Source organism: Tinamus guttatus, unplaced genomic scaffold (assembly GCF_059628265.1).
Source record: "Tinamus guttatus ecotype Peru unplaced genomic scaffold, ASM5962826v1 Tinamus_guttatus_pri_ptg000599l, whole genome shotgun sequence".
In the NCBI taxonomy this organism is placed as follows: Eukaryota; Metazoa; Chordata; class Aves; order Tinamiformes; family Tinamidae; genus Tinamus; species Tinamus guttatus.
This window is the reverse complement of record NW_028289133.1, coordinates 354,969-369,899: the sequence shown is the minus strand read 5'-3', so window position 1 is coordinate 369,899 and position 14,931 is coordinate 354,969. Positions and strand designations below refer to the sequence as shown.

Sequence of the window (14,931 nt, the reverse complement as noted above, 5' to 3'; positions counted from 1 at the left end):
AACAGAGACTGGACAAGGTCTTTGCTCCATGTTTATTATTCTATCCCCAGCTCCTTGCATTCTTCAGATCCCCTCTAGATATACTGTGGTTCACTCCCGTAAAGCTTCAAGATGAGTTTTCTCCTTTCCTGGTTGACTAGATAAAATGGTAACTATCAATCACAGGTGCAATGTCCTACGCTGTATGCAGGGAAACCCTGCCACACTCCGATGCTGATAGGCATGAAGTCAACCCCTCGTCCCCTTGCTGCTCCCTGCTTATCCCAAAGCCCCGTGGAAAGAAATAAACTGTGCCTCGTTACATCTTTGTTAACCGCAGAACATTGAGGCGCACGGGAAGGAAGGTGGCACCAGACGCGTATTGGATCTCTCGGAGGACCCCTTCCCACTTCTTCTGTTCTTCGTCGTACCTGAGGAGAGACAAACAGAAGGTTGCAGTGAGCAAAGCTTCTCCTCTTCCCCCTTCAGCAGCTCCTTGCAGCAACGGGAGCTTCTGGTGCGTGGCTCCATGTCCTGTGGATGTCAGTTGTACACAAGGTGTCTGTAGGAGGGGATGGGGAGCCCAGTTCTGGTTTGCTACCACCAGAGTAGGGTACAAGGTAATGGTCACGCAGTAGAGGGAATCTTTTTCCCCTGGGATTGATGCCACCAAAAGTCAACATCGATGGTGAAGACCAGCAGCCCGTGAGATGCCTGCTGAGGTTGCTCTGGAGCCACAGAAGTGAAGGAAAGGGGCAGCTAATCCTGTGCTAGCGGCTGTCAAAAGGTGGTTTGTGACCATTTGCCTGGTCCCACTTAAGAAGATTCGATTTCTAAACTGAGTGCTGGCTTTTTACAGGAAGAAATGTGCTTTGCACTAATACTGCTTTAAGACAAAGGGGAGGTCCAGAACCAGTTCAGGGAAAAAAGTCAATTCAGGAAAATGTTGAAGAGTCAGATTTTCCCAATTACGTTTCTCTGTCAAGTGGGAGAGACCACTGAATCGGCTAACGTGACCTCCAGCACAGCACGGGGCAAGTGTTTCAACTAGAGACACTGTGTCAAGCCTGTGGCTTTGTGTTGGGATAAATGCCCTTGGTTTCACACCAAAAGAATTAAGAAGAACAAAACTATCTATCGCCTTGGTGGCTTTCACTGCGCAGCTACCCTCCCATCTGCTGTGCTCCAGGGACAGCCACAGGAAAGGCCTTCACCTCCAGACGTCGTTCAGCTCAGTCGGCACCAGCTCTCCTGACTCCGTCTCCACCGTGGCGAATCCCCTGAGCAGGTAGAGTATCCCAGACAGGCTGACCAGGCTGACCGAGCTGCGCTCCTGGGGGAAGTCTGTGAAGGTCTCCCACCTGCCATGGTGAGAGATCAGACGTGTTACATTCGAGCAACCTGCCTGTCCTTGCAGTGCAGAAGCTGGAATTAGTAACCAACAACTGAACTGACCCTTCTTTGGTCATTCTTTGACTGTCACTAGACATATCTCTTTCCATCATGGAGCACTGGAACAGGTTGCCAAGAGAGGTTATGGAATCTCCTTCTCTGGAGATCTTCAAAACCTGCGCCACGTGCTCTAGGTGACCCTGCGTGTGCAGGGGGTTGGACTAGATGGTCTCTAAAGGTCCCTTCCAACCTTAGGAATTCTATGATTCTACGATCATCTTAATTTAACCTCATTTTGGAAAGAATAGATGACCTGTGAAGCACACCTCACATGGATCAGGAGCTGCTAGGGACTGCAGTGCAGCTTCACGACCCACATCCATTGTGTTGAGTGATGCTGCTGAGAGGAAATTATGGATGGTGTTTTACGGTACGTACTTGTCGGATGCGATGTCATACACTTCCACCGAGTTCGTCAAGCCGGAGTCGGTCACGCCAGCCGCCACGTAGATTTTGTCCTTGTGCACGGTTGCTCCGAACAAGGAACGGGCAGTTTTCATGGGAGCCAGCTCCTTCCACTCAAACTTATTCGGGTTGTAGACACACATCGTCTTCAGACACTTCCTACGGAAAGACAGGACAGAAAAGAGGCCCTCAACTGCCTGTTGAGTGGCATCTTTGCACTGCAGGAATTTGGGGATTCAGCTGGGATGAGTGTGGAGTCTCCAGAAAACGTTTTGCTGCTCTCTGCATTGGAACTGGTACATTTGCTTAGGGGGCCTGCGTGTCCCTGCCTGGAGACATCATTTGTGTGCAGAACATTCCCCCTACATGTGCCTGCTCTGGGTAGGAATACTGAAAGCTCAACCTTGTGCTCACACAACTGGGTCAGGGCCCGTTGAGCTGCCTATCCGCAACCTTGCGTGCAGCCTTCCAGATGGTGCTCAAGAGTCGCTGATTCAGCCTGATGCTGCAAAATGTCAACAACAAAATCCTCTTTCCTTGTGAGGGCAATGTGAGGTATGCGTGTGTGCATGAATGTACGCGCACACATACACACTTCTCAGACCTTTATCTTCCCAGAGCAGGGCTTATCTTTGCTGGATTATGCCATGTTTGCTCTGCAAACAGGCACACGTCTGCCTTGCCAAGCAATCACTATAACGTTCGTCAAGAGAGTCAGTTTCTGCTGAGTCACCATCTCCTATCAGGAAATGATGGATGGCCGGTCTAGGGGCAATTCTGGTGAGGTTTTCCACTGCTGTTGCAGAAACTTTGGCTTCTAGGCCCATGCTGCTCCATGGCCCCTCTCTAGTCTTGAAGACAAGAAAGTCCAAATCTGGAGGATGTTCTTGCACCTCCCCTAAACTGTGTGAATTTGCTCATTGGGAGCAAAGTGCTCTCTGGAAAGGGCAGTGCCATCTCTCTGGTGTTAGTTCTGCTGTGTAGGGCTCCTAAGAGCTTGGGAAGAGCTGCAGCAACAGAGCTGAACTGAGGGGTGAAGACACCACATCTTGTACCCCAGCTGATCTTCCTTGACCCGTTTGTTCCTTCCACCCCATAGCCTTCAGGTTAGGTAAGCATGGACTCATGCTCTGGATTCCCTCTGCTTTGGGGAATGATCCCCTGATTTCCCTGGATTTCACTTGCTTTTTTACTTACTTGTCGCTTCCTTTGCCGCCCATCACATAGACGAGGTCTTTGTGTGATACCACGGCATGTCCATAGACTGCATAGGGAAGAGAGTCGGCTTCACCCCACTTGAAGGACCTGGATCAGAAGAAGATGGGATGCAAAAGGATTCTTAGCTTGCTGGGTGGGATCCAGAATACACAGCACTTTCCAGACCTAAAGATGAGGGCAGATCCTGGCAAACTGAAAGTGCAATCTTAAAAATATCAGGTTTTCCAATAAAATAATATTCAGCCACTAAATACCATGATGCTAAAAAAAAAAAAAAAAAGGAGAAGAAGAGAAATAAGATTATATACAGAATGCTTACGCTAATGCTCATCTTTTCTGCAGCATCCTTTCCTTTCTATCTTTGTGCATGCCCAGCACCCTTCTCCCTCGTTCGCAAGCACTAGCAGTCAGATGCAAGCGAGACAGAGATTTCTGCATGATGTAGAACATAAAAAACAGTAGGACTGAGAGGCACGATATCCTGACAGCAATTTTCTTTTCTGGCAGTTGCTTCCAGTTTGTCCTGCCGTAGCAAGGCAGGACAGAGGAGCAGACGATGCAGCTAGAAGGTTTCGGCAACCCAAACCAGTATCTCTGATCTTTCAGTCCCACTGATCATTCATGGCAGAGCCTCCAGGTCCATCTTTGGGTAGGGCTTTGGCACACCTAAGATTCAGGCTTTTATTTTTACTTCTTTATTTTTTAAGACGGATACCCAAAAACGGATGTATTTATTTGGCATATGGGTGTATTGGTGGTGATCTGGCTCTAAGGGAAGGTTCCTCACATCTACATGAATGTTGTGTTCAGTGGGGAGATAGATACACAGGCCTAAATAAAATACATGATCCCATAGATCAGCACTTTGCCCTCTCTGTTGCTTGTTACAGTTGAAATCTTCACCTAACGTGAAAGGTGTTGACTACATCTCTGCCAGCTTCAACCCCATATTCCAGCAACCCTCTACACACTTTGAAGGAGAGAAATGCCATTCCCCAGAGGGTTTGCAGAGCCGGATAAATGCCACGCTCTGTGGGAATGGAAGCTGGTTTCAAATCTCTGCCTATAAAACAGACTTTGCAGCACACACATCTAAATATAAACTGAGCAAAGGCTTTTTAACGCTTACTACTCCTGCTTCTTAGGGGCTGGCAAGATCAATCTTTTGGACATCTCTGCCTCTTGTAAGCAGAACTGGATGGTACCTTTTAACAAAGGTCATGGTTTAGAGCCCTTTGTACAAAAATAAAATGATATTAAGCCTGCAGATGGTTATCACAAGACTGTGCAGTGTTTTGTCCCAATAGGACAGCTGGGATAGTCTGGACAGGTGCATGGTTTTGTAGGAGGGAGCACAATTCATTAGTAGGGGATAAAAAAGAGTTGTTGCTTCTTGCAAGGGAGCAGAAGAGCCCCTCTCTCCCCAGCCTAGTTCAGTGCCAGATCTCAGTGCTCTGAAACCACGTGTTCCTGACCAAAGCAACTCCCAGTGCTCCCAGACTATTGTGAGGGTCTCTGAACCTCAAGCTGATGGGCATGTGATAATGAAGAGCAGCAGGAAAACCTCCCCTGACTCATCTATATGGGTCCCACGTGAGCATCTTCAAAGTTCAGTCCTGATAACATAATATCCCCATTACGACTTCCATCCCCTGTAGCTTCAATTACAATAAACCAAGCAGCTGGATAGAGACAGCTCAAAGCCCCGAGGTACAGTCTGAAACAGTCCCCATGGTCTTTGAGTCTAGATCTGAAGTTCAAGCCCTGTCTCCAAAACTGTCTGGTCCCTGCAGACACGGAGGCATTTGCAAGCCAGCTGCTTCCCTTTCTCCTAGGAAACACCTCCCTTCCCACACACTTACAGCCGGTCGTAGCATAAGACGGAGTCCAAGGTCTTCTCTCCCTCTTTCAGTTCTTTCCCGCCGACCACAAAAATGGAGTTTTCTGCCTCTCCCAGGCCAAAAAGGCAGCGAGGAGAGGGCAGCGGGGGCATCCCCAGCCAGTCGGAGTCCAGGTGGTCGTACTGAAAGGAAGACATGGCCTTTAGTGTGTAAAGGATGTGTTCACCCTGCCTGCTTGTGTAGCTTCAACCAGGGTGCAGGGGCAGTGAGCAGAGCGCAATCCCATGTCCAGGCCATTCCAGGTGGGCCCACTCTGCAGGACCGTCCTCCACCTGCTGCTGCTGCACCTTGGACAGGATGGGATCTTAGCACAAACACAAGTCATATATCATAGGACATTTATCACATGAGAAGGTTTAAGAGCAGAGATGTGCCTGCAGGAATGTGCTCTGCACTGCACATGTAAGGATGGATTTGGAAGAAGTTCGGTCATCTTGGGATGAGCAGGTCTCACTTAGTATCTCTAACTATAACTTATGCATTAGTGGAAAGTCCGTCCAATTGCCTAAAGCTCTGGATAGACAAGAGAGAAGTTTAGACCCTGCTCTGCCCTGACTATCCATGTGTACCTTGAGCATGGAAGAGCAGATAAGCCCTGTTGTGGAGGAAGGGGCAGTTCTTAGATGAGATGCAAATACTTGGCCATCTGTAGATCAAGGCATTGCCTTACCTCGCACCAGAGAGAGGTGTGAAAAACTATGGGACAGCATGTGGCCAGAGGCTTGCTAAGCATCACAGGTTGATGGAAACTGTAGAGTAGGGCCACATTTTTAGTCCAGGTTGTCAACGGAGGAGTGGGTTAAGTCTGAGGTGAGCAGCCAGCTTGGTGGGACTCTACAGGAGGAAGTTGTGATGGAGCTGTGCCTGCAGCACTGCTTGTTATGGGCTGGGGCCAAAGAGCTTCCAACTTGCTGGGTTGTCTCCAAGCACTTGGCCTCAGTTGGGTGCCTGTGGTTATTGTTTCTGCAATTTGTGGCCCACATACGTGTTATTAATAGCAGAGGACTGAGCAACTCAGTCACTGGGATAGTTCTTGATGGATTTAGTGTTGTTTTCAGGGCATAAATCTTAGAAGCGACAAATGAAGGATACCCTATTCCATCTGAAATGTCAATGGAAGCATTTTGTTCCTGACAAAATTTGCAAGGCCTCTGGGGATTTATCAGAATTTATATACACTGGTGCCTGTCCTGATGTCTAAACTGTCCCTGATCTAACTGTCCTGGCTTCAGCAGGAGATATGTGGCTCTGAATGTTGCTGCACTGACGTAGTGATTCAAGGGTTTATCATATCACTGACTCTCCACGTCCATGTGAAGTTTCAGCTGAAAAAAAGCTCAAAAGAAACTTTTACTCGTAGAGGAACTGTGAGCTGCCTGATGAAATCGATAGAAATAAATCACACCTTTACCATCTGACAGCACCTTTCAGCCCTCCAAGCAGGAATGCAGCAGAATCTGTAGAAGAATCGCTGACTCCTTTTTGCGGGGAAGGAGCTAAAATTGACTGGTAGATGCCCAAAGCTTCACACTAAGTCAGTGGGAAATTGGGAGCTGAATATAGAGATTTTGATGTTTGCAATTTAAAAGCCCGTAATGATTTAGATTGAAGGGGCCTCTGAGTCCCTGGTCTACCCTCCTGCTCAAAGTTGCAACAACTTTGGAGTTGGAGAAGGTTGCTCAGAGCTTTGTCAAGTCACATATTGAATATCTCCAAGGTTTTGCAACCTCTCTGCACCTCATTCTGTCATCTCTGTTGTGAACATTTTTGTTATAGCTAGATGAAATTTCTCTTACTACAATTGCTGGATATTGCCTCTTGCCCTTCTGTGTAGATATCCAAGGAAGCCCGAGCCCATTTCTCTGCACCCTCCCAACAGGTAGCTGCAGCCATGGAGAAGATCTTCCCTCTCGTTCTGTTCTCTAGGCTGAACAAACCCAGCTCTCAGCCTCTCCCTTTCCATCCCATTCTCCATCCCTGACCATCTCGGTGTCCTTTTCTGGGCTCGTTCCAGTACCTCAATGTTTCTCTTGCCCTGGGGAGCTCAAGGGAGCACACAGCATCCAGATGTGGTCTCACTGCTGCTAACACAGCTAAGTTTCCATACGGCTGGGCAGCTGTGGTGTTGTAAGGCTGTGCTTAAGGCAGAGAGGCCCTGGAGGTGAGATGGGGCCATGGTCCCCATGTGGGGTGGGTCAGGCCAGCTGGTAGCAGTGCTGCTCCCTTCCCTATGTGGCATGCTGAAAGATCACTAATTGCTGTAGCTGCTAATTTCACAGCAAAGCCCTCAGGGGAGGGGAAGGAAGAGAGGCAAGTACATGCGCACTACCTTGCTTGGCCAGCACCCAAAGTGGTGAGCATCGATCTTTAGACATACGCGTTGGCTGAAAACGAAGCAGCCTGTTCATCTGCTCTGCACAGCTGAGCGCTGGAGCTGGTCACGTCCTCTTGCAAAGGGCTCTGTGTGAAACAGCATTTTCCCTGGTGTTCCCACTCTCTTACCCTTCCATCCCGCTTTCTAGGGCTGCGTTTGCTTCCCACCGGCTCCTCGCTGCATGGGCCCCACAGCCTGACTCGAGGTAGTGGGTACGATCCCTTTCCAGGTAAGGACACGCACAGTCCCTGCACACATCGTACGGGTGTATAGACCTACCCATGCAATAAGGCATTAGCTTGGAGAGGTTGTTGTTTCCTCACAGAGCAGACATGAGCCACTGGAGAAATGCAAGAGGATTTCTGGGCGCTAGGGTAAGAGGAGCTGATGATTTACTGGATTCCAGCAGGGTTGACAGGAAGGGTAGGTGCCTTGTGCTAGCTGCCTACTGGGAAAATCATCTTGGACTGCAGCCCAGGCTACTTCAGATCTTGCTGATCTAATCACAGCTTTGGTTATTGCTGAGTTGGGACAGCCGCTTCTTCCTTGGGGGAATCCCAAAAAACACCCACCACGGTTTTCCCCTGCACAAAATGGGAAGTGGCTAAGGCAGAGAGAGGCTCTGAGCTGAGAATAGCTCACCTGTGCTTCCTTCACCCTGGATCAAGAATAGCATTGGAAAAGAGACACGTGTTTGTAAGTAAGGACATGTTCTCATGTCCTTGGAGAGTTTGCTGTGTGGCTGTAGCTGCCACTGTTCTCTGGGCTAGTACCTGGTAAAGTCACCCCTACATCCTCCTGCAGATTCTCAGGGTTTGTATCATAAAGGCTTATTCCCATTACCGACCCATCCAGCCTCATTCCTCAATGGTCAGAAAGAAAACTCAGTCTACACTAAAAATAGGTCTACATTAAAAATACAGGGAGAAGAATCCCTTTCATTTATAATTTTTGTTTTATCATCACATGACAATGCATATTACACAGCATCATATGGTAGCTAAATACCAGTGATGCTCTTAATTGACCAAAGAAACAAGGGAAAAATAAAGGTAGTACCTGTAGGAAGTAGGAACTCATGGGGTCCTCTTTGTTATCCTCATTGTAGTACAGTCCTCCCACAATGAAGATCTGGTTTTCTTTGGTCACCAGACTGATGTGGTTCTTTGGGATCTGAGCAGACAGGGAGGCAAAATAACACTCGTTGGCAGTGGGATCATAGGCGACTGCTCCACTGTCGCTCACCATGAAAATGAGGTCCTGGAGGAACATCCCAAAGCGCATTGTATCATTTAAGATCCCTGGAAGGGCTTCCTCCTCTGTCTCTTCTTCCTCTTCTACTGTTCCATTGACAGTACTGTCTTTTGCTTTGTTTTCACCACTTTTCTTCACTTTCTTCTTCTTCACCACAGTGACTTTGCCTTGCTGGGCATCCTTCACCATCTGCAATTTCTTGAGCAACTCTGGGCTGGACTTCACCATGGCGTGCTTCTCCACATGGTCCTTGATGTAGTCATTGGGCATGAGGCGGAAGCGAATGCTTTCGAAGACAACAGGTAGGGCTTTCTGCCGGCTCTCACGGTCTTTGGTCCCTGCCCACTTCATCACCACTTCAAAGACTGTCTCTTCTTTCTCAATGTTGAGGGAATCACTGGACATGATGGCAATGAGCTCATCTGGGGATAGCTGGTAGAACTCCTCATCCCGGGAGAGCAGTGCAAAGCGGTCGCAGATGAAATCCCGAGCTGCCACTGCCAGCCGGGCACAGTCCAGCATCAAGCCCAGCCTAAAGATGGCCAAGCAGTTGCTGAGGCAGAGCCGCTTCTGCAGAAAGGACACACAGACGGTAAAGATGGAGGGGATCTGGAACATGTTGGCCACGGAGAAGATGTCCTGCACGTTCTGCTCTGTGATCTCTAGCTCAGAGGTGTAGATATAATGGAGGATCTTGCCCATGACATCAGGATCAACATCTTCCAAACTGACCTCCCTCTTCTTGCTCTCTTCCATGTCCGAGAGGAACATCGCCCGGAAGTACGGGCTGCAAGCTGCCAGCACCAGCCGATGGCAGGGAAACTCCTTCCCCTTGACTTTTAAGACACAGTCCAGAAACTTACTGTGGTCCAACATGTCTTTGAGTCCATCCTGGAGAAGAGTTTGCTGGTAGAGGCGCAGTTCCTCCGCTTGATCAAAAGGCAGAGCCATGGTGTTGAGTAATTTCTTCTTTTTTTCCCCCAATTGTTCTTTTTTTCTGTATCTATTTATCTTATTTATATATATATATCTTTATCTATATCTATTAATATCAATATATGAGCCTCTGGCAAAAAAAATCTTACTCAAAGCAGAGCATGCAGGTCTCCCTTGCTTTCAGGCTGTGAGCGCTCTGCAAATGTGAAGTGTTTGCTACTATCGCAGCTGTCTGTGTACTTCAGTTTCCAGCGTTGGGCTTTATATATAGCCACAGCGCTACAAAGCTTACGGAATCCATACTGGAGCATGTGTAAGCCGATCTCCCTTTAATATGACACATTGGACAAGTGGGAAGGGAGGGGGCCGGGGGAACAGCTGTACTTCTATCCTCGATGCTTCAGGAAGGGTCTGTCAGCTTATGAGTCACCGCGGAGGGAACATGAGCTCCCCTGCCGTCCCATGAGGGGAGACGTGTGTGACCAAACAGCTCAGCCACTGCTTTTGGGAAACAACTTCCCTTCCGGATGAATCAAAGTGCCGAATCTACCTTCTGGATCATGCATGGCAGGGCTAGGAAGGGCCTTCTCTCTAAACAGTTAAACCTAGTGCTCCCGAATAGCTAAATCTTTTGCTGTGCTGAAGATACGTCGCAAAGCTGGAGAGATGTAATAAGGGCACATCTTATGTGGGCTTGTGGCATCCCTGAGTATAGTCAGCTCATTCTCAGGGCTGGTTTTCAGCATACGTTTGTCCTTTATTCTCCCCTGAAATCCCTTTTCAGGGAGAAGGGACATGGAAGGGAGAAATGGAAAGACAGCTTTTTACAGATGTGTATGTGAGATGAGACCTATGCTGGAAGTTACTCAAAAAGTCCCAATAAGGGTGTAGAGACAGGAATCTGGGAGCAGGAGGGCTGTGTTCCGTCTGCTGTATCCACATGGTCCCCAGTAGCGTAGCCTCTGGATGCCTCCTCCTTAATATATCCCTCTTCTCCGTATCTTGGTGACATATGGAAAGTCTGTGGTGAATCTGAAGCAAAGAGAACCCAAAGATCTATTTCAACTCACAGATTGGGCCATTTAAACAACAGATTGGGCCATTTAAACACAAGTATCTCCTGAGGAGTAGGAGGTCTCCTGATAAAGTCAACTGAGATATAGACTTGGTCAATGTAGGAGTTCAGAGCCACATTAGGACCCACCTGGCTTCCAGCTGATGCTCCAGAAAGGCTGAGATCTCTGACAGCTTCTGTGTCCTGTCCAGAAGTCTATGGATGCCAAGAAAGCCCCATAGAGCCTCAAAGTGTGGTTTCAGGTTCATCAGTTCCTTCTAAGCCCTAGAAATGCAGCACTCCCAGAGGTAGTAAATTCCTCTTGATAATAAGGAGAAAAAAAAAAAAAACAAAAAAAAAACACCAAAACAAACAAACCATTTCATCCTCTGTTAGTCTTTGGAGATGCCACACAGGAGATTTCCAGCTGGAGATGGGGTTTCCATCAATACCGTCCATAGAGCTAGAGTCTGGTTCTTGCAGTGGGCACAAAGCATGAGGCAGAGAATAGGAAGCAGCTCTTTTCGTGGAGCTCTTGAGGAAGGAAATTAGTTTTGACAGACACAGGTGAGCAGAGTAACTGTGATTATTTATACCTATTGTAAAACTTCCACATGAGTCTGTTTTATTTTATCTCCATTATTATGAGCCCTCTGGGCTGGCTGATACTCAGAGATGGCACAAATTTAATTAATGATTTAATTAAGTCTATCTAAGGATATTAGCCACTCTTCTTGGCATATTTAAAGCCGCATAACCTCATGCCCTTGCATGGATGTCTTTATAAAAAGTACTTTGTACCATGACAGTTATCCATGTAAATGGGAAGGGGGAGAGAGCTATGCTGGTGTGAAGCATTTTTATGCTGGTGAGATGACAGCAGCATCTAGGGGTGTACCAATAAAGTAGAGACACAGTCACAGACTGTTTTCAGAGCTCAGCTCATAAGCATTTCAACCCATGTGTTACAGGGAATCAGAGGACAAGTGCTGCTCTTTGAGCTGGGTCATACCTCAAACACATCCCTCTGCTCTCAAAGGTCTGGGGCTGGATGTCCTCTGTCCTCCCTTCTCTCTTCCCTGTCCACTAGTTTTTCGCTTTTCCAAGATTAGTCTGGTGTGGTCTTGCTATGGGGTGGGATTTTTCTCCCCTGCCTTTAATAGTCCTTGGGGCCTGGTTCCTTTTCTCTGTGCTGATCAGTGTGTGCTGACATCCAATATTTGATTCACCATCCCCACATCACGAGGTGCTGCTGTTACAAAGCAGCTGCAGCTGATCCCTCTCCAGAGGAGATCCCAACCCTCTGGTGGGTCTACAGCTTCTCCAGGTTCATGTCCCACCCAGGGACACACCAGCCCCAGACCCACTCTTGGGTCTCCATTGACGTCAGTGACTTGGCACAGCTGCTGAGCGGGCTCCAAAGCTCAGGAAGAAACCCAGCTTTTCCAGAGGGCTCTTTCCACACATTTCCCATTATAAGGTGACACCACCAAATGCAGTGGGACCTATTTTGAGTCACAGCTCCTGCAGTAAATACGAAGTCTGAGACACATATCTGCTTTTGGCCAACCCAGTTGACTGGAAACAAGGAGCAGCTCTGGCTCAAGGGAGTACAAGACAGGAGCTGAGCAGCGAGTTCAGCCCCTCTGTGAGAAAGAGCTCACTGAGGAGGAGGGAACCACTGATCCACCTGTAGCTGTAGAGGCATCACTTCAGATACAAACGGGTTTATAGAAATTGCTGCTATTTGCAGGAAAACAGAGCCTGAGAGTTGTTGGCTGTAAAAGGTGTTTTTCTTTCCTCCAGACTTCACTTTGGTAAAGACTTCTCCAGAGCAACCACACTTCTTGGAGGTGGAAATCCCCACAGAGCAGACAGCCCTGAGATGAGCTCTGCTGTCATCTGTGAAATCAGCAACTGGGTTTTATTTCCTTTATCATGGTACCACGTTTTCGCAGGAAAACCCAACTCACATCCTCAGCCCTGTTTCTAAGCGGTCTCTGAGCAAAGCTCACTCACCCAGAGCTATATGGGAAGCCATTGGCAGAGCCAGGACTTTCAGGCTTCATTTTGCTTTGTGATGTGAAACCATCCCAGAGTCTGGATGAAAAAACAATCCAAATCAGCCATCAGTGGTCTGAAATGCATCAGAGAAACGAAGGTTATCACCCAGCTGGTCTCATCTCTCTCAGGAGGAGGCAGCTGTTTAGCTCTCCCTATAAGCAGGAGACAAACTTCTCTAGGAATTGATTTCCCCACACCTGAATTAGATCCTTGCCTTATATGAGAAGACTCAGGTGATGTCTGTGTCTCTCCATTCAATCCAGAGAGAGCTTAAATAATGATTTCGGACTAGACAAACGTAGCTATTCCCAGTGCCTCCCATCAGAGCAGAACTGGGATGCTGTCTTTGCTGCAGCTGGTGGTAGCATTCATGCTTGCAATCCCCAGCCTCTCCTTTTCTGCCAACACTGCTTTTTACTATTGGCTCCATACAGCTGCAGTCATCCCAAGCCCTGCCATGGCAAGGGATGGAGCTGGCACACATAGCCTGGACTCACCACCCCAAGAAACCCCTCTGTGCTCCTGAGCACAGGCATATTCAGCTCTGTTAAGGGTTGACCTTCCCCAAGCAGGTTTTTGCTGCAGGGTGGTTGGACAGAGGGCCAAGCTGATGGACCCAAAACCCTCTGAGCAACTCCATGCCCTGGGGTGGCTCACACAGCCACACACTGCCAGCAGAGAGACCCAAGGGTGCTCTCGGAGCTGTTGTGCACCTCTTGTGATCCCTCCAAGGGCTGGGAGGAAGAAGCCAGCATTGCTTAATTGCAGCTGAGCCACAAGCCTTAGATCATTTCGGCCGCCAAGTAGTCGGAGTTTGGATGTTTTTTTTCTTCTTACATATTAGGCTACACATTTCCAGGCTGGATCTTGGGTGTTGCATGCTTTTCTCACTTGTGTGTTTACTCTTGCTTCATTCCTGCTTTTTATTTGCTTACACTGGGTGGTGGTTTCTATTTGCAATCAATGTTTATGCACAGGCAACTCAGTAGAATTTCTCAGGGCTTGGGCTGAGCCCTGCTTCAGTGGAGAGCGTGGGGCAGCCCTGATTGCAGAGGGAGACATTTTTCTTTCTCATGAAAACAGTGGAATCTGAAGAAATCAATTCTGAGCCTCCAGCAACTGCTATCTCGTGCGGAGCTTTTGATCAGTGAGGACTTTTCCTATCCATCTTCTAACTAACTGCTCTGGGTAATGTGGCAGCATGGATATAAGTTTGTCTCCAAGCAAGTACTAGCCAAGACTGGAAGGGTTTAACATCTAAGAGAAGAAGAGATGGCACACGAGGATGCCAAGATTGGCCAGTGAGCTTACTTACCATTCAGATAATGTTAACAGCTCAATCAACTCAGCATCCTGGGGGTACAGCCCTCACAGTGTGGACTGCTCTTTAATAGACAACGGAGACCCTGTGTGGAGGTAAACTCTTCTGAGGTAGCTCTCACCTAACTAGTCCCAAATCTAATGGGACTACAGCTAATGATTTCCAATGGCTGGAAATGAAGACTAGGATCACGGCAGTGAGCGAGGATGCATGGAAAGCATCGCTAAAGGCAGGTAACGGAGCAGGATCCTCCTCCCCAGATGTTTTTCCAGCAGCACACAAACTTGATGGACAAAGAAGCTGAGTGCAAGAATTACTGCCATGTTGGCCTGGATGGGAAATGTCCAGCGCAGAGCAGTTAATCTGAGGTTTTAGCTATAACAAAAATTTGCTTTCCTTAGTGGTTTTTGTTATCACAGCCGGTCAATAACCAGATCAGATGAGATACACTACAGGAGGGAGATGAGCGTTTGATAACTCCTGTTCCACAGAGGCCAACCTAGTGTTTCTTGCTCAGAGCTGAGCAGCAAGGGACACTGCTGTGATAGCACAACTTTAGTCACTGGCCTCCCAGAACTCTGGGCTTCCCACAACCATAACTGAGCATGGTTGCAAAGGGTTAACTTCATGCAAAGTGGGGGAAAGCCTGAGTTCTCCCTTGCACTGGCTCTATAACAAATTACTTGCTCAGATGGTGTCTAAGATTAGCTCCTTATGGCAGCTCCAAGAGATGCAGCTGCTGAGTAAATTTAGATTCTTAGTGAATGGGTTATTTTCTCTCCAAGAGTATCCAAGTCAGGGGGGCACTGCAGAGTCACTGGGTTTTGCCATGTGAGTCATTCCCTTTGACATCAGGAGATGGGTGACTCGGTTTCTCCCTCCGGGAAGCCAGAGACCCAAGCTGTGCCACCCCGAGACACGGAGCCCTCGCTCCCAGTCTGCTGCGGCCCAGCATGTCGTTGGCTCTGCAAGG

The 14,931-nt window shown here is 48.2% G+C and overlaps 1 protein-coding gene across 1 annotated transcript; it reads right to left on the bottom strand.

Moving 5' to 3' along the window:
* Positions 1-297: 297 nt before the first annotated feature.
* On the bottom strand, positions 298-9,582 carry KLHL40 (kelch like family member 40). Its single transcript, XM_010214762.2, has 6 exons — positions 8,389-9,582; positions 4,917-5,077; positions 3,034-3,141; positions 1,810-1,995; positions 1,194-1,340; positions 298-410 (listed from the first exon to the last, which is right to left on the bottom strand). Exons 1-6 carry the CDS (start codon positions 9,532-9,534, stop codon positions 299-301), a joined length of 1,860 nt encoding a protein of 619 aa, XP_010213064.2. The 5' UTR covers positions 9,535-9,582; the 3' UTR covers position 298.
* Between the last annotated feature and the right edge of the window lie 5,349 nt (positions 9,583-14,931).